The sequence below is a fragment of the Saccopteryx bilineata genome, chromosome 7 (assembly GCF_036850765.1).
Source record: "Saccopteryx bilineata isolate mSacBil1 chromosome 7, mSacBil1_pri_phased_curated, whole genome shotgun sequence".
NCBI classification, from domain to species: Eukaryota; Metazoa; Chordata; class Mammalia; order Chiroptera; family Emballonuridae; genus Saccopteryx; species Saccopteryx bilineata.
The window spans coordinates 22865965-22886184 of NC_089496.1; the positions used below are offsets into that span (position 1 = coordinate 22865965).

At 37.7% G+C, this 20220-nt stretch overlaps 1 protein-coding gene across 8 annotated transcripts in view; it reads left to right on the forward strand.

Moving 5' to 3' along the window:
- The window catches only part of AKAP9 (A-kinase anchoring protein 9), a 171989-nt gene that overhangs the window by 60834 nt on the left and 90935 nt on the right, over nt 1–20220 (forward strand). For all 8 annotated transcript variants that reach the window (XM_066239573.1, XM_066239580.1, XM_066239574.1 and 5 more), the window contains 6 exons: nt 105–240; nt 1539–1624; nt 7095–7209; nt 7680–7878; nt 9288–9384; nt 18283–18378. In XM_066239573.1, coding sequence (XP_066095670.1) covers nt 105–240; nt 1539–1624; nt 7095–7209; nt 7680–7878; nt 9288–9384; nt 18283–18378 — 729 coding nt within the window. The remainder of the gene's footprint in view (nt 1–104; nt 241–1538; nt 1625–7094; nt 7210–7679; nt 7879–9287; nt 9385–18282; nt 18379–20220) is intronic.

The window sequence follows — 20220 nt, forward strand, 5'->3', positions numbered from 1 at the left end:
TTCTGTCATTTTGTCTGTCTTTTGCATATAGGAAAATTTAATAATCTTTAGAGGAAGAAATCTCTTTTAATTTAGTAAAATACTCAATTTTTTTTTGTTAACAGACTTTTTGCAATATCCTTGGTGAACATACTCCAGCTTCAAAATGCAAAGTAAATGTAGAAGAGAGAGAGTGTTCTGGTGTTCATACTTCTGAAAATCGGGAACTAGAATTGCAAGATTGTAAATATGAAGTTCAAGGTAATAAAAGCTTACTGTATTATTAATCAGAATATTTAATTTTCTTAAGTCAGTTGATGATAAACTTTTACTTTCAATTATGATTTAATTAGCCAATTTGTCACCGTAATATCTTTTCTTTATTTCATATTCACGAAACTTTATTCAGTATACATTTTTATTTATTTTTGTTTTGTTTTTGGTTATTTTGGGGTTTTTTTTTGTATTTTTCTGAAGTGAGAAGCGGGAATGCAGACAGACAGACTCCTGCACGCGTCCTACCAGGATCCACCTGGCAAGCCCAGTAGGGGGTGATGCTCTGCCCATCTGGGCAGCTGCTCCATTGTGACTAGAGCCATTCTAGCACCTGAGGCAGAGGCCATGAAGCCATCCTCAGCACCCAGGCCAGCTTTTGCTCCATTGGATTCTTGGCTGCGGGAGGGGAAGAGAGAGATAGAGAGAAAGGAGAGGGGGAAGGGTGGAGAAGCAGATGGGCGCTTCTCATGTGTGCCCTGCTGGGAATCAAACCCGGGGCTTCCAAACGCTGGGCTGACACTCTACCACTGAGCCAACCGGCCAGGGCCACGTTTTTATTTTTATAATGCGATACTTGTGATATGAAAAGAGCTGGAGCTGCCCACAGGTTTTCCTGACTCTTTGTCCCCTGTTTTTCTACTCACTCCCATTTTTTCCTGATTATAATTCTCTCCTTAATTTTATACCATAGATCCTGACCTTTAAAAGTTATTTTATTTATTTAATAAGTTTATGTCAAAGGTATTTTTTTTAAAGAAGATAAATTTTTAATTGAAATCTTATATTAGTTTTTTGTTTTGTTTGTTTGTTTTAGATAGGAAGGGAGAGAGAAAAACATCGATTTGTTGTTCCCCTTAGTTCTGCATTTATTGGTTGATTCTTACATGTTCCCTGACTGGGAATTGAATCCGCAACCTTGGCATGTTGGGACAATGCTCTGTCTAACCAGCTGAGCAACCTGGCCAAGACTTTTTAAATTAAATTAGTTTATTTTTATAAATTGCAGCTTCAATTAGTTTCTTGGTGTCTCTTGACATAAAATTTTTTACCCTTATCCATTTGAACAAAATGTATACAAATTCATGAATACCAAGAGAAATTAACATATTAATATGAATTTGTCAAGTTAATCTATGTAGCAGCTGTTTTACATTAATGAGTTTCTTATTAAATATAAAAAGTTGACTTCTAACAGGCATATGAATAATGAATAGATGAATAATACTTATTAAAAGCAGATTTTTTCTATGGAATGAAATTATAATTGTTTGTTTATCATCTAGACTTTCAAGAAAATATGCAAACTCTTCTCAGCAAAGTAACAGAAGAATACAAGAGACTTTTGGTACTTCAGACGCGATTAAGTAAGGTCTGTGAAATGGAAAAATGTAACTTAATGTTTTCATTTATTGTATTACCTGCTGTTTTGTAAGCTTTATCAATCAAAAGTTTTTTAAATAAGTAACGTGAAAAAGGAGATTAGGCAAAAGTGACATATTCATAGTATCAGTGAGTTGAAAAAATTTCTACAAGTTGAACACTATTTACTCCTTAAGCGAGTTTTTAAAATTATGATAAAGTAAAATATATATAAAATGTCAAAGTGTAAACTTTGTGAAGGTGTTGCATTTAATTTTATGTATAACTCTAAAACAATGAGTATGTTTTAGAGAAAAATAGTAAGTAGTTGTTTCGAACACAGCTAATATGTTTCACACAGTGTTATAATTGTCAGATTTCTTTTCAATCAGTTTTCCAGGGTTCCAGTAGGCAGCAAACTGCCTCCCAAACTGTTGGCTCCTTCCCATGGGCTTAGCTGCAGCGTCCTCCACCCCGTACTCAGCTCTCACTCCCCTTTTCTGTTTTCCAGAAACTGTATGAAAGTTCTCTTGATCTCTTTTATTTTCTTTTTTATTATAAGTTTATACTTTTAAAGATTCTTCACTATCATTTTTAATTGAGTTCTGGAGAGTAGAGAAGAGGTGTAGATCAGAGATCACAGACGTAATGCCTACCCAAGCATAGCACATAAAGTAAATGGGAAGACCAGGTGAGAATTGGGGAGGCAGGACCAGGGAAGCATGCCTCATCTGACGGGGCAGAGGCTGTTCCGCTTAGCTCTGACGTGGCCACATGTTGAATGGGTCCAGTGGTGCTATTCTTTCAATTTACAAATTTCATGTGGTCCTTTGCTTTTAAAAATGTTGATAAGTATTAACAACCAAAAAGCCCATCAATAGATGACTGGATAAAGAAGATGTGGCACATATACACTATGGAATACTACTCAGCCATAAGAAATGATGACATCGGAACATTTACAGCAAAATGGTGGGATCTTGATAACATGATACGAAGCGAAATAAGTATATCAGAAAAAAACAGGAACTGTATTATTCCATACGTAGGTGGGACATAATAGTGAAACTAAGAGACATTGATAAGAGTGTGGTGGTTACGGGGGGGAGGGAGGAATGGGAGAGGGATAGGGGGTGGGAGGGGCACAAAGAAAACAAGATAGAAGGTGACAGAGGACAATCTGACTTTGGGTGGTGGGTATGCAACATAATTGAATGACAAGATAACCTGGACTTGTTATCTTTGAATATATGTATCCTGATTTATTGATGTCACCCCATTAAAAAAATAAAATTATAAATAAAAAAATAATAATAATAAAAGATTGTTATTTTAAATTGGAAAGCAATTAAGAAAAAAACCAACAAGAAAAACTGGTCCCCAAAAGAATACTGTGGCCTGAATTTAAAGCTACGTCTTCACTTTGCAACTTTACGTGTTAAACACATGCTCAATATATCTTGAATTAATTTTCTTTTTATTTCTATACTTTTTTGACATTGTAATATTTGCTACTTTTTTTAGAATATTATCTTCCCATGGCCTCTGTGGCTTTTTAAGCCCTCACTGGCGGCTCTGTGCAGCCTGTTTGTAGTCACCAAGAATCTGTACTTCACCCCTTACCTGGGCACCACTCTGATCCACACTCTCGGCTTCCAGGCGCCATCCTAGATTAGTTCTAACTCCTGAGATGCGGAATCCTGTATCTAATTGGATAGCTCTATAGTTGAATTTCCTTTAGGTATATCTCAATGAACACATTGAAATTTGAATTTATTAATTTTTCCCCATTAAGCCAGTTTCTTTTCTCAGTTTTGAAAAACTACATTTAACCAGAAACTTGGGGTTAATCTAGACCGTTTTGTCCCCTAACCCCTGATCTTCCAATATACTGCAATGTGTTCTGAAGGGAATGTAAAAGGAATGAAGGATGTATACTTTGTTCTCATCCAGTTATCCCACCATTAATTTTTTTTTTTTTTTTTGTATTTTTCGGAAGCTGGAAACGGGGAGAGATAGACAGACTCCCGCATGCGCCTGACCGGGATCCACCCGGCACGCCCACCAGGGGGCGACGCTCTGCCCACCAGGGGACGATGCTCTGCCCCTCTGGGGCATCGCTCTGCCGGGACCGGAGCCACTCTAGCGCCTGGGGCAGAGGCCAAGGAGCCATCCCCAGCGCCCGGGACATCCCTGCTCCAATGGAGCCTTGGCTGTGGGAGGGGAAGAGAGAGACAGAGAGGAAGGAGGGGAGGGTGGAGAAGCAAATGGGCGCTTCTCCTATGTGCCCTGGCCGGGAATCGAACCCGGGTCCCCCACACGCCAGGCCGACACTCTACCGCTGAGCCAACCGGCCAGGGCCCCACCATTAATTTTTATTTGCTAATTATATTCCAGGTTGTTCTGTGTAGTATGAATAAAGCAACATACCATATAAATAAAGTCACTAGACTGAATTAATTTATAAACTGGTAGATTTTATAAACTAACTCAAAGGATATGATTTACATAGATGAAATAGTTATCCAACATTTAATTAAATGTTTAAAAGAGAAGCACTTTCAAAATTAAACACACAGGTAGATGAGCGTAGGCACAAGTAATAATTAAGGAAGATTTCTTGGAGGAAGTGGTGTTTGAATTGGACCATGAAAGATGTCCAGGCTTACATAAGAAAGGGGAGGGTGAATAGCATTCCAAGTGGGAGAGGTGATATGATCAAAGTCTTGTAGGTGTGGGTGTGATATATTTGGGACCTGTTGCCTAGAGAGTAATGGACTCTAAAGTTAGAGAGGATAAGCTACACCAGGGGTCCCCAAACTTTTTACAAAGGGGACCAGTTCATTGTCCCTCAGACCATTGGAAGGCCGGACTATAAAAAAAAAATGAACAAATCCCTATGCACACTGCACATATCTTATTTTAAAGTAAAAAAACAAAATGGGAACAAATACAATATTTAAAATAAAGAACAAGTAAATTTAAATCAACAAACTGACCAGTATTTCAATGGGAACTATGCTCCTCTCACTGACCACCAATGAAAGAGGTGCCCCTTCCAGAAGTGCGGTGGGGGCTGGATAAATGGCCTCAGGGGGCCACATGCGGCCCGCAGGCCATAGTTTGGGGACCTCTGGGCTACACGAAACATCGAATGTTAGGCTGGGCTTTTATCTTGTAGACACTGAAAAGCTGTTGGTAATTTGTGATTTTGGACTAGACATCAGAAAGTTGAACATTTAGAAGATTATCTGGTGGCAATGGAGGTAGAAAAGAAGAAGGGACAATTCATAATATATTTTAAGGAAGACCTAAAAAATTTAAGTTATTTTATGTGGAAGGAAAGTAGAGAAACAGGGCCAAGTTAACTCTTTTTTTCATTTCTTGTGTCAATATAACTTGTACCTTATGTGTATAATGAGGCACAAAGTATGGGTGGTTGAGAGTCCCAAAGACCAGCTCCAGGTCCAGTGATGGTTTCTTAAAAGGGCTCACAGGATTCAACATACATTTGTACTCAAGGATAAGATTTACTACAGCAAATGAGTGCAAAGCAAAATGCGCTTGGGAAGGCTTGAAAAGGCTGTTGGAGCAGAGTCTGGAGGAAAGTAGGGCAAACTTCTGAAACCCTTTCCCAGTGGAGTCATAGGACAGCATTTCTGTAGTAATAAGTTGTGACAGTATGTGCTAAGTGTTGTCTCTGAGGAGGCTCACCTAAGCCTAAGACTCCATAGGTTTTGAAATTTTTTATTAGGTATCAGTCGTATAGGAGTCTTCTGCTTTGGTGTACTATAGGATACACCAAAATCCAGACTTCTAGAAGGAAAGCATATGTTCAGCATAAACCATTGTGTTTACACAGTTGAGGCATGAAATGGTCTTATAATTTAGGGTTTTATTTTAATGTATGCTACTGTTTACCAGCTAAGGATCCAGTTGGCAACCAAGGGTCAAACTTGTAAACAGGCCTTTCTAAAAGATAGCCAGTTTTGCAACCACTAGGTTAACTCTTTTCTGCACAATGGGTAAAAGTGAGTATACATTTTAACCCAGTAAATTAACTACAGCTGCAGAGGGGGGCACCTCAGAGGCTGGTTGGAATCAGTCAGCTGTGCAGTAACCAGCGCCTAACCTATTAGCCTCTTGTTCTAAACCTCCTCATTTTAGCCACATGGAAATAATTAATTTCCCAAATGCACCCTGATCTGTCACACCCTTGGGCTTTTTTGCATGCTGTTCTTCCTGCCTCACCCTACCTATCTCCCTCCAGTCTGCTTGGTGTGTTTCTGCTTGTTCTTCCAGTTGGTTCAGATGTTACTTCTTCTTGTCATCTTCTTTGCCTATTCCTAGACTTGGACATTTCTTCCTCTATTCTCTTAGCATCTATATATTCTCTTAGCCTCTGCTTATTGCACCTGATAAGGGCAGTAACCAACTGAAATAGCCTTCTGGGGAAACAGCTTTTATCCTGTTGCTCATCTGTTTCTACAGTACCCTTTGTTCATCTATCCTAGTAGTTCAGTCCTTTCCTCTTGCTTTTAAGTTGCTGAGTAATCTAGATTCTATCTTATCTAATATATTTTAATCATTCTTACCCAAATCAAACCCCTCTAAACAAGACCATTAATTTCACTACCTATAGTCATTCTTTCACAGACGCTCTTACTTGATCTTCCTTATTGCCTTTTCTAATCATGGCCCAAAGTAATTGAGGCACAAGTCAAATTTGACTTCTTCCCATAGTTACTGAGACCCATGTCTGTCTTCTCTGTCATTGCTCTTAGAGTTAAACTTTATAGTTTAGCACCTAATTATTTTATTTCCCACTAGTTGATAAAAGTCTGTGAAGGCAGTATATCATATTTATATTGATTCTTTTGTATTCTTATTCTCTTTTGTCACAATACTGGCCACATAGTAGATGACTATTAAATATTTGATGAATGACTAAATACATATATGCATCTGACATATTGCTGGTAGTTTTAATAGTTAAGGAAATAAGCTGAGGTTTGTTTTTATTATGTTTCTTCCTTTTGTGTAAAGAGCAGCATACCAGTTGTCGGTTATTAGATTGCACATAGATAATATCCAGAGATGAATAAAAGTGATATTATCTAATATTATAAAATTTACTGTTTATGAGTTGCAATTTGAAAGGCCAAATCATATAAATTGTCATGAGTTTTATACCAAAACAATATGCATTTCCTGTTTTTGTAGTGAAATAAATTTTCTTCTGTATATTAAAGAACATTATACTTCACTAATATATTTTCAGAGCTCTGGAGAGAATGGGATATGAATCACTGTGTCAGGAGAACATGGAATAACTTAGAAGGGAAAGTATTTATATCAGAGTATCACAATTTTAGGTGATTTTGAAAAAAACATTTTAAATGTTAAGTTGCTTCAGTGTGGTTTTCCAGATACTGGATCATATATTTATGTCACTGCTTTTCTTCTATTATTTTCAATAGGTTCAAGGACAGCAGACGGATCATGTGAAACTTGAGTGTGCAGAGGAAAACATACCAAAGGAGGAGACAGAGTTTTCACCAACCCGTTCTCAGACGACTGACTTGCAGGACATGGGTACATTTTGATTGTATACCACAACATGGTATTTTTGTACCAGATATTCAGTAATTTGATCTTTTAATTAACAGTTTGAGGCAGCCTAGTGACTTTGAGTATTTCATTGTCACGTCTCTTATTCTCATTTTTCCCATCCTCAAAATTAAAGGTTTGGACTCATGTCTCTGACCCCTTCTCACCTTCTTACTTCTGTGATTCTAAATTGTTTTCACTTAAAAAGTATAAAAGTGATAGGCTTAGGGGTTCTATAGTTACAAAGATAGAAGTGATCTTGAATTAGACAATTCATGATTTCTGGGTTTTATCCATCAAAATGAGCTTAAATTGAAACCCGAGTTGTTAGTACTAAAAAGCATTATTTTTTCAAAGGGGACTGAATATTCTCTGCATACACAAAAAAATTGATTGTGGTATTTCACTAAGAAATTTGTATTAAGTGTATGTTTTCTTCTGTTTATATAACTTAGATGTCAGTCATAAAAGCAAATTATCTACTCTGCAAGATACCGAAAAAGTTAAACAACTTGAAGAACAAGTTCAAGAATTAGAAAACCTCGTATCCTCTTTGCAGAAACAACTGAGAGAAACTGAAGAAAACTATGGGGCAGAGATCCATTGTTTGCAGAAAAGGCTTCAAGCTGTTCCTGAGTCCACGGTTCCGCCCAGGTACCCATCGCCGTGTAATTTCACTCGCTGGTATTTGTAACTTAGTGACAATCATAGTGTGGTTGTTTTAGGAAGAAAATATAACTTGAGCAAATTTTTTGAAAGAGATGGGTGTAGCATTTCCAAGAAATAAGGACTTTAGGTAATTCTTTATCTTGAAGCAATAAAGGAACAGAGACAAAATGGTGAGAAAGATAGGAGAACCAGAAAGAGCAGAAAAGAAAGTCAAGAGAAATGAGTTTTTTCATTTGTTTAATATGAACATAGAACATGAATTAATGATTCACAGCAGAAGAAACTTACTTGGGCCTATAGCATTTGAAAGAATGTATCATCTCAAAAATAAAGATATACATGTTTTAACAAATTTAATAAGACTGTTAGAACTTCAAGTTACTGAAGTTTTTAGAAAATACTTAAATGATACTGTTATGGGAAGAAAATTAATGTCATTTTTTGGAATATGGCATTATAGTAAAATTTTGAATATTAAACCTGATAATTATTGAGATTTTATCACGTAGAAACATCCATAGAGGTGTGCAGAGATATTTATGCAGTTCTATATTGTTGTATCATTTGTAGTGAATATTTGGAAACAATCAAATGTCTATCATTACAGATGTAAGTTATGAAATGGGATGATGACAACTTGTATCTAGCCATTTGGGGGCAGAATGAAAAGAGAATGGGAGAAAGGAAGGAAGAGGTGGGACGGGGAGGGGAGTCGGGAAGGCAGCATGGGTGCACGTGGAGAGGGGAGTGAGGAATTGTGTTAGCTAAAAAGAAAATTATAATTCCCCCATTAACCTTTCCCCCATTGTTCCTAAATATTAATCTTACCTTACTGTTATGACCCAAGTTAAACATTTTAAGAATTTTTTTAATAAAACACCAAAAAGTAACAGATTAAAAATAAAAGCATTTCAGAAGTGACTGCATAAATTAAGAATCTTCTTCCACTCACTGCCACTGCTCCCCAGTTCCACTAGAGATAATCATTGTCACTTTCACGTACATTCTTTCAGACTTTTTTGGTGGGGGTGGGTGTAGATGAGTGTGCATATAAATAATTTTTTAAGAAAAATGAGGTTTTACAAACTTTTTTACTCAATAATTTTAGATAATTTTTTTTAAATGTCTGCACCTATAAATAGCACCATGTCATACATTTGTAGTAGACTTTATAAAATGACAGCAAATTCAATGGTGCTGTTAAAACACTGTCATTCAATTATGTTACTTGTATGTGGAAAATTAATCAAACATGTGATTTAAGTACAGTATCTATAACTTTTGACCTATCATTTTTGTTTCCCCTGCCCAGTACAGATTCATGCATGCTTTGTATTTGGACTAACAGTAAAACTTACACAAGACTCTTAATTATTTCTTTTATTTATATTTAGCTTCTCCATTGATTCAGCGGTAATTACTGAATCTGATATTCAGAAAGCCGTGTACCCTGGAAGTTGTCTAAAACAGAACATCGATGGTACAGTGGAGGTAGTATATCTTTTTTTTTTTTTTTAATAAATTTTTATTAATGGTAATGGGATGACATTAATAAATCAGGGTACATATATTCAAAGAAAACATGTCTAGGTTATTTTGTCATCAAATTATGTTGCAAACCCCTCACCCAAAGTCAGATTGTCCTCCGTCACCCTCTATCTAGTTCTCTGTGCCCCTCCCCCTCCCCCTAACTCTCTCCCTCCCTCCCTCCCATGTCCTCCCTCCCCCCCCCCCTTGGTAACCACCACACTCTTGTCCATGTCTCTTAGTCTCATTTTTATGTTCCACCAATGTATGGAATCATGTAGTTCTTGTTTTTTTCTGATTTACTTATTTCACTCCTTATAATGTTATCAAGATCCCACCATTTTGCTGTAAATGATCTGATGTCATCATTTCTTATGGCTGAGTAGTATTCCATAGTGTATATGTGCCACATCTTCTTTATCCAGTCTTCTATTGAAGGGCTTTTTGGTTGTTTCCATGTCTTGGCCACTTTGAACAGTGCTGCAATGCACATGGGGCTACATGTGTCTTCACGTATCAATGTTTCTGAGGTTTTGGGGTATATACCCAGTAGAGGGATTGCTGGGTCATAACGTAGTTCTATTTGCAGTTTTTTGAGGAAACACCATACTTTCCTCCATAATGGTTGTACTACTTTACAGTCCCACCAACAGTGAATGAGGGTTCCTTTTTCTCCACAGCCTCTCCAACATTTGCTATTACCCGTCTTGTTGATAATAGCTAATCTAACAGGAGTGAGGTGGTATCTCATTGTAGTTTTGATTTGCATTTCTCTAATAACTAATGAAGCTGAGCATCTTTTCATATATCTGTTGGCCATTTGTATCTCTTCCTGGGAGAAGTGTCTGTTCATGTCCTCTTCCCATTTTTTTATTGGATTGTTTGTTTGTTTGTTTGTTGTTGAGTTTTATGAGTTCTTTGTAAATTTTGGATATTAGGCCCTTATCTGAGCTGTTGTTTGAAAATATCATTTCCCATTTAGTTGGCTGTCTGTTTATTTTGATATCAGTTTCTCTTGCTGAGCAAAAACTTTTAATTCTGATGTAGTCCCATTCATTTATCTTTGCCTTCACTTCTCTTGCCATTGGAGTCAAGTTCATAAAATGTTCTTTAAAACCCAGGTCCATGATTTTAGTACCTATGTCTTCTTCTATGTACTTTATTGTTTCAGGTCTTATATTTAGGTCTTTGATCCATTTTGAATTAATTTTAGTACACGGGGACAGGCTGTAGTCGAGTTTCATTCTTTTGCATGTGGCTTTCCAGTTTTCCCAACACCATTTGTTGAAGAGGCTTTCTTTTCTCCATTGTGTGTTGTTGGCCCCTTTATCAAAGATTATTTGACCATATATATGTGGTTTTATTTCTGGGCTTTCTATTCTGTTCCATTGGTCTGAGTGTCTATTTTTTTGCCAATACCATGCTGTTTTGATTATCTTGGCCCTATAATATAGTTTAAAGTCAGGTATTGTAATGCCCCCAGCTTCATTCTTTTTCCTTAGGATTGTTTTGGCTATTCGGGGTTTTTTATAGTTCCATATAAATCTGATGATTTTTTGTTCCATTTCTTTAAAAAATGTCATAGGAATTTTGATGGGAATTGCATTAAATTTGTATATTGCTTTGGGTAATATGGCCATTTTGATTATATTTATTCTTCCTATCCAAGAACAAGGAATATTTTTCCATCTCATTGTATCTTTTTCGATTTCCCTTAACAATGCTTTGTAATTTTCATTATATAGGTCCTTTACGTTCTTTGTTATGTTTATTCCTAGGTATTTTATTTTTTTTGTTGCAATCGTGAAGGGGATTATTTTTTTGAGTTCGTTTTCTAATATTTCATTGTTGGCATATAGAAAGGCTATGGACTTTTGTATGTTAATTTTGTATCCTGCGACCTTACTGTATTGGTTTATTGTTTCTAATAATCTTTTTGTGGAGTCCTTCGGGTTTTCGATGTATAGGATCATATCATCAGCAAAAAGTGATAGCTTTACTTCTTCTTTTCCGATATGGATGCCTTTTATTTCTTTGTCTTGTCTGATTGCTCTGGCCAGAACTTCTAGCACCACGTTGAATAAGAGTGGAGAGAGTGGACAACCCTGTCTTGTTCCTGATTTAAGGTAGAAAGTCCTCAGTTTTATGCCGTTTAATAGGATGTTGGCTGATGGTTTATCATATATGGCCTTTATCATGTTGAGATATTTTCCTTCTATACCCATTTTGTTGAGAGTCTTAAACATAAAATTGTGTTGTATTTTATCAAAAGCCTTTTCTGCATCTATTGATAAGATCATGTGGTTTTTGTTCTTTGTTTTGTTGATATGGTGTATTACGTTAACCGTTTTGCGTATGTTGAACCATCCTTGAGATTCTGGGATGAATCCCACTTGATCATGATGTATTATTTTTTTAATATGTTGTTGTATTCGGTTTGCCAGTATTTTGTTTAGTATTTTAGCATCTGTATTCATTAGAGATATTGGTCTGTAGTTTTCTTTCTTTGTGCCATCCTTGCCAGGTTTTGGTATGAGGGTTATGTTGGCCTCATAAAATGTGTTTGGAAGTATTGCTTCTTCTTCAATTTTTTGGAAGACTTTGAGTAGAATAGGAACCAAGTCTTCTTTGAATGTTTGATAGAATTCACTAGTATAACCGTCTGGGCCTGGACTTTTATTTTTGGGGAGATTTTTAATAGTTTTTTCTATTTCCTCCCTGCTGATCGGTCTGTTTAGGCTTTCTGCTTCTTCATGACTCAGTCTAGGAAGGTTGTATTGTTCTAGGAATTTATCCATTTCTTCTAGATTGTTGTATTTGGTGGCATATAATTTTTCATAGTATTCTACAATAATTCTTTGTATTTCTATGATGTCTGTGGTGATCTCTCCTCTTTCATTTTGGATTTTATTTATTTGAGTCCTTTCTCTTTTTTCCTTGGTGAGTCTTGCCAAGGGTTTGTTGATTTTGTTAATCTTTTCAAAGAACCAGCTCCTTGTTTTATTGATTTTTTCTATAGTTTTTCTGTTCTCTATTTCATTTATTTCTGCTCTGATTTTTATTATTTCCTTTCTTCGGCTGGTTTTGGGTTGTCTTTGTTCTTCTTTTTCTAGTTCCTTAAGGTGTGAAGTTAAGTGGTTTACTTCGGCTCTCTCTGGTTTGTTCATATAGACCTGAAGTGATATGAACTTTCCTCTTATTACTGCTTTTGCTGCATCCCAGAGATTCTGATATGTCGTATTTTCATTTTCATTTGTCTGTATATATCTTTTGATTTCTGCGCTTATTTCTTCTTTGACCCATTCATTTTTTAGAAGTATGTTGTTTAGTTTCCACATTTTTGTGGGTTTTTCCCCCTCTTTTTTGCAGTTGCATTCTAGTTTCAAGGCTTTATGATCAGAAAATATGCTTGGTACAATTTCAATTTTTCTAAATTTGCTGATATTGTCTTTGTGGCCCAACATATGGTCAATTCTTGAGAATGTTCCATGTACACTAGAGAAAAATGTATACTCTGTCGCTTTGGGATGAAGTGTCCTGTAGACGTCTATCATATCCAGGTGTTCTAGTATTTTGTTTAAGGCCACTATATCTTTATTGATTCTCTGTTTGGATGACCGATCTAGAGCCGTCAGCGGTGTATTGAGGTCTCCAAGTATGATTGTATTTTTGTTAGTTTTTGTTTTAAGGTCAATAAGTAGCTGTCTTATATATTTTGGTGCTCCTTGGTTTGGTGCATATATATTAAGGATTGTTATGTCTTCTTGATTCAACTTCCCCTTAATCATTATGAAATGACCATTTTTGTCTCTGAGTACTTTTTCTGTCTTGTAGTCAGCATTATTAGATATGAGTATTGCTACACCTGCTTTTTTTTGGGTGTTGTTTGCTTGGAGTATTGTTTTCCAGCCTTTCACTTTGAATTTGTTTTTATCCTTGTTGCTTAGATGTGTTTCTTGTAGGCAGCATATAGTTGGATTTTCTTTTTTAATCCATTCTGCTACTCTGTGTCTTTTTATTGGTAAGTTTAATCCATTTACATTTAGTGTAATTATTGACACTTGTGGGTTCCCTACTGCCATTTTATAAATTGCTTTCTGTTAGTTTTGTATCTAGTTTGATTCTTCTCTTTTGTTTTTCTATCATTTGTTTTTGTTTGTTTGTGTTCCATACTTCTTTCCTCTGTTGCTACCTTTTTTAAGTCAAGTGTTTTTGTGGTGGTTTTTTTAAGGGTGGTTACCATTAAGTAATGAAAAGGGTACCTACCATATTCATTGTAGTACCCTATCTTATAAGTATTTCTGCACTTCATCATCCTTTGCTACTGTTAATCTCCATCCTCTCCCCCCTTTTTTTCCTTTGTTGTTACAGTTTAAGTTTGGTTTTATTGTGTTCTTGGTGGAGCTGTTACTTGTGGTGTTGTTTTCTTTTGTTCTTTGAATCTGGTTGGAAAACCCCCCTTAGTATTTCCTGGAGTGGGGGCTTTCTGTTGATAAATTCTCTCATCTTTTCTGTATTTGTGAATGTTTTCATATCTCCTTCATACTTGAAGGATAGCTTTGATGGGTATAGTATTCTTGGCTGAAAGTTCCTCTCTTTCAGGGCTTTAAATATTGGGGTCCACTCTCTTCTAGCTTGTAGAGTTTCTGCTGAGAAATCTGATGATAATCTAATAGGCCTTCCTTTATATGTTGTACTCTTCTTTTCCCTGGCTGCCTTGAGAATTTTTTCTTTGTCATTGGTTTGTGTCATCTTTATTATGATGTGCCTTGGAGTGGGTTTGTTGTGGTTAAGAAAACTGGGTGTTCTGTTTGCTTCTTGAATTTGAGGCTTTAGTTCCTTCCACAGGCTTGGGAAGTTCTCGTCTATTATTTGTTTGAGTATATTCTCCATTCCATTTTCTTTCTCTTCTCCCTCTGATATACCTATTATTCTTATGTTATTCTTTCTGATGGAGTCAGACAATTCCTGTAGGGCTTTCTCATTTTTTATTATTTTTGAGTCTCTTTCTTCTTCTCTCTGTTGTGCCTCAAGTTGTTTGTCTTCTATTTCACTAATCCTATCTTCAATCTGGGCTGTTCTGTTAGCTAAGCTTGTTACCTCGTTTTTCAGCTCGTGAATTGAGTTTTTCATTTCTGTTTGATTTGTTTTTATAGTTTCAATTTCCTTGGTAATATATTCTTTGTTCATTGAGTTGTTTTCTGATCTCCCTATATTGCCTTTCTGTGTTTTCTTGTATATCTCTGAGTATTTTTAAGATTTCTATTTTAAATTCTCTGTCATTTAGCTCCAAGGCTTCCAATATGTTAAGTCTTTTCTCCATGGATTTTTCCACATCTATTTGTGTTACCTCTCTTTCTTTTGTATCCATAATATTCGATTTCCTCTTTCTTATCGGCATCTGAGGGTGGTCTTATTGATAGCACTAATTAGAATTAATAAAGAGTAAAAAGAAAAAAAAAAAAGGGTAAAACACCCCACAAAAAAAAACAGTAATAATTTATTATTTCCCCCTTTTTTTCTCTCTTCTCTTTCCCTCCTCTCCCCTCCTCAGGGAAATATCGTGCCTATAATGGAGGGCCTGATTTGGGGTGAAGAGTTAAAGGGCCAAAAAAAAGGGAGTAGGGACCTACTAAATGCAAAAAAAAAAAAAAAAAAGGAAGAAAATCTTAGACAAGCATAAGATGATTTGCTTGTAAGTGATGGTCAACTAAGAGATATAATGAGAGGGATAAGAGGGAATCAGAAAAAAGGACCAAAAAAGAATAATAAAGAAGAAAAAATAAAAATAATAAGTAAAAATCTGTTGTATTAAGTGGAGCAAAGACTAAATACAATGGAGACCTTGGGTTGGGAAGACCCAAAATGCCACAAAAATAAACAAACAAGAGAAAAAAAAATAAAAACAAAAGCAAAAAAGAGAAATAAAGCCAAAAAAAAAGCCTTGAGTCCCAAATTAACTAATTTGTTCGTGATTGAGGATTATATGGGAGGAAAGTAAAATGAGAAAAGAAAAAACGAATAGAAAGGAAAAAATAAGAAAAAGAGAAAAACGAAGGAAGAAATAAAATAGGAGAAAAAAACAAAATAAAGCAAGACAAAAAAAAAAAACAAAAGAGGAGAGAGTGAGAGTTAAGTGTTTTGGAGTATAACCTTAAAGGAGGGTGAGGATGAAGAAGAAAAATAAAATGCAACACTCATGGGTAGTGTAGTTCAAGAAAGGGGAAGCATAAGATGGGCAGAGAATAGAAGGACCGAGGTGGAGGAAATAAAGGCAAAAAGATAGAAGAAACAAACAACAACAACAAAAAATTAGTGGATCAAGTTGTAAAGTCTGTGGGTTTTTCTTGATTTTGAGAGGTTAACTTCTTCCTTTTTCTTTTCTCTCCCTCTTCCTAGTCGGTGACTCTGTACCCCAGGCTCTGCCCCTGTGTCACTCTTAGGTAGGGATTTGCAGTTGATGGGATTCTATGGCAATGTCATATAATTGGCTTTAGTCTTGCTGGAAGTAAAGGCTTGTTGGCGTTTGCAGGGTCCAACGATGAGAGAGTTTGCTTTCCTGGATTCTCTCTCCTAGTCCCCCCTTTCTGAATTAGCAGCCTGGTGATCCAGCTATAAGGCTGCAACTGCTTCTGCCTGGGGAGTAAGAGGCTCAAAGAGCTGGGAAATCCCCACTCTATCCCCACTCAGTGCAAGGCTTTGGGAAAGGCTCTGACAGTCAGGGCCTCCAGTGTAATCAGGCGGGGGTGGGAGTCAATTGTTGTCAAGGTGACTGTTCAGCGCCTATCATTTAGTTGGACCTCTCAACCCAGGCTTTCCACACTTTGTAGCCTGTTTTTGCAGGGAAGAAGAGGCACTAGTGTCTGCTTACGACTAGTGTAGTATAGACCTTACTATCTGCCAAGTCCTTCTTGTTAGCGTTTATCCCTGAATATGGAGGCTCTATCAATCAGAAGTTGCCCCCGCCCCTTTAGCGAGAGGCACTAAAAAATATCACGCCTCTTGTCTTGGATCGCTGAACTGAGAGAGATCTTATCAATTAGAACCGAGGGTGTGCAGATTTTATGGGTTAAGCTAATTTCAGTGATTGGGTCGCAGCTGTGCTTCCGAAGGTATTTTAGGCTGCCTGCGCGCGCCTCTCCCCCAACGCTTGATTGTTAGCTTGAATCGCTGGGTGAGGTGCCCCGCCCACGGAGAGAATCTCCCAAGCCTCTCCCGCTCGCCCCGCCGCTGGCGGCTGGACCGCACCAGGCGCAGGATAATGGAGCCCCCTGGGTGTGCGGGCCAGCAGGGCGCCCTGGGCGCGTGGAATGCCCAAGGCACGCGCGCGAATGGGGCGCTCCGGGCACCGGTGGCCGGCGACCCCCACTCGCAGTGTGCGGGCCGCTGGGAACGTCAGCGGTGCTCAACCGGACCGGGTGCGCTCGCGGCGGCGGCTCGTGGCGGCCGCTCGCGGTGGCGGTTCGCGTGGGCTCGCGGTGGCGGCTCCCGGTTCCCAAGTATATGGGCTGACTCACCGCAGGCGCACTCCCTCATGGCTTGAATGAGCGTCGCTGCGGTAGCTTCCTCCACACCCTCGTCTCTCAGATTCAAGTGATAACAGTCCTTTTGCTTTCAGTTTGTGTGGAACTCCGGAATGCTCCGAAGATAAATTTTTCTGTTTCTAGTTGATAAATTTGTTGTGATTTAGGGGAGAGCTGTCAGACGCGCTTCTCACGGCGCCATTTCCGTGACGTCCGGTAGTATATCTTTAAACTGTAATGTGCACTGGTTTTTTCTTACTGTCATTTTTATGTCTGTGGTTTAGTAATGATCCAATAAGTAGAATATGTTTGCTGAGAAGTAAATAGTAAAATATGAGGATCCCTTTATACGAAAAGACCCCAGTGGAGACTCCAATATGCTCTAGTTTAAAATTTACCTTATTTTGTATTCCACGGGCTGTGTAACAGATTAGTGATAGTACCCCAGCCAACAGCTTTTCTTCTCACCAAGGAAGTTGGACCAGACCATAAAATAGTGTTGAGGAATCTCCTGAACCCAAGATGCTAGGACTGGCACAGTGGATGAGGTATCCTTCAGCACTGGCCATGTGATATGTAAAAAGCCCTCATCTTTTACAGTATAGGCCGTCGAGGTACACCACCTCTCTGCTCTCCTCAACATTGTGTGTATTCCTGACTATGGACATTTTCTTTAGACTTAAACTGCAAAACTCAGGTCTTAGTAGATTTATAGTTCTTAAGTCCTACAGAAAATAAAGTTCCTTGTCCTCTCATTCTGGATACAGAGAAGAGATCTTGGCTGAATTTTCTATTCTTTTGTACTCATCCATGTGGAGTATCTGTTTTGAATATTGTTCAGATAATTGGTAAACAAATGCTTTTATGCTGAGAACACATATACATTTTTAAGTATGTTTTTTCTATTTATAAAACTAATTTGTATTTATAGAAAATTGGATAATATTAATAAATACCAAGAAGAGATTTTCTTATAATTTCATGAGCAAAGCTAGCTAGCCACTGTTAACATTACTTAAAGTGCAATACATCCATATTAGGCATTACATTTAGGGAGTATCTTTATCCCACCCTAGAACTCTGGGTTAGTAATTATAAATATATAAATACTTTCTCACTTTGCATCTTTAAGTTCACAGTAGTTAGTACAGTTATTTGTAGGATTATACACTAGAATTATTGTTTTTAGTTGAGAGCAGAACTGAAATTTATTTATTAAAACTTCTCAGAAGTTTTCTAAGAAATAGTGATCTTATGAAATATATGAAAGTAGAGGCTTAAAAGTAAGCTGTGTATAATAAGTGTAAAGAAGTACGTCATATTTTGCTTTTTCATTTAGTTTTCTGGCGGTGAATTTGGAGGGGAACAGGAAACAAATATGGTTAAGTTGCTAGAAAAGCAGTACCAGGAACGATTAGAAGAAGAAGTGGCTAAGGTAAGTTCATGGTTTGTCTGGAAGACTATTGGGGTTTATACTCCCTTTGAGCCTTCAAAGTACGTAGATTTTATTGATGGTAATGCACATTATTTTTTTGTTATAAGTTTCATCCACAGCTCATCTTTAAGTTGTCAGATACTGGTATTAACCACAGTTGCCTTTAATTGAAATGTCCTTCTCTTGATGTGGAATAGTAATTAGAATCTTATAAGAATATCAAAACAATTTTTTATAAATTTGTTATCTTGTGAGTAAGCAGTACCTTGTGTAGGAGTTTGGCCTTTTTTAAAATAAAGTTGGGGAATATGACAGGAAATGAGAAGGAAGGTGGTTGGTCTTTGTATATTATTTTTGCCTATCTTCTCTCAGAGAAGTTACTGTGATGTTAATAACTATAGATACTCTCAGCTAATATGCCAGAGCCATTCTTCTAAACTCTTAAATACCAAATGTATCACCTAGTCTACCATTATGATCCCATTTCTTTTGTCTTTGATAGGATATACAGGAAAGGTAAGGAATTAGGTTAAAGATAAATTAGATGAAGAGGTTAAGAACCAAGGGCAAGGACTTATTCCCATACCACCAGTTGTGTTGGTTCTGGGCCCACTTAGATGGGGAGGTCGGTGTCAGCCATTGCCTGTAACCAGCCTTGGGCTACCTGTTTGGAGCCACTGTGCTAGTCACTGATGGTGACTGCGTCTACTGGGCCTGGGTATGTGAGGGACAGGCCAAGCTGTGTACAAGGGTGGGCTTCCTGCATACTGAGCTAGGCGTAGATGAATAAAATGTCCAGGGCTTTCTGAGATTGGTGTCCACCTGTTGACTCTTCCACCACCCCCTGATATTGTGTGGACTTCATAGCCTTTGAAGAAAGACTGTAGAGTGGGCCCCAGCTGGCCATGCCCCACTGCCCCTTCCACAGGGCACAAGCTCAATAGGGCAGGGAAACCGTGAGACTGGGTCAAAAGGGTAGAGCTAATGGGTCTTCTTTTTAGGGTCATTGTAGTCAGGCACTCAATGGGGAGAATGTACCCCTGTTTCAGAGACCACTCAGTCTCTGCCAGAGGCTCCAACCCTAGTTCTCCCAGGAGCATCACACCTCAGTTCATGTTGAGTGCAGCCAGCTGTCCCCTCTGCAGGAGCAAGCACAGCATGGTGGGGCTGCCAGAACTTGGGAAAATAGATCTAGGCAATCTTTTGTTGGGGTTAGCATTGGCCAAGCCCACCAGAGGGGTTGAGCTTCAAACTGCCTAGCCACACCCACTCGAGCCCCAGACCAGGAGCTGGGATCCAGAGGTCCCAGCTCTGAGCAGCTTTCCTTGAACATATGTTTTGCTAAGTTGTGTTGCCTCAGTCACTGATATTTCATCTCTGCCTTTTGACATTTTGCTATAGTAGGCATATTTTCCACATGACAATATCCAGAACATTGTTACCAAACTCTGGTTTTGTCTGAGCTAGCATAGGCATTCAGTAGGTCCATTTTGGTAGGTGAGATATAGTGGTAGAGTTGTCTGGGTAGAAACTGTATAATATATAGTGTTTAAGGTGGTTGAGCTCTATAGCTAGACATACTTTGATTAGAATCACTGCTATAACATTAGAATAAACATTTAATATGGCTCCTAATCTTGCTACATGTCAATTTTCTCAGCATTGACTATTGCTATTATAATTATTTTTCCTAAGTCAGTTGTACCATTATACTTCTACGAAGATTTGTTCAGATGTGGAGGGTAATAGTATAATACTGCATTTTAGAAGATGAGCTTACAGAAGACTGCAGGATTTTGATTACCACCTTTCACCATGTATTTGCTTTGTGTTTTAGGGTGA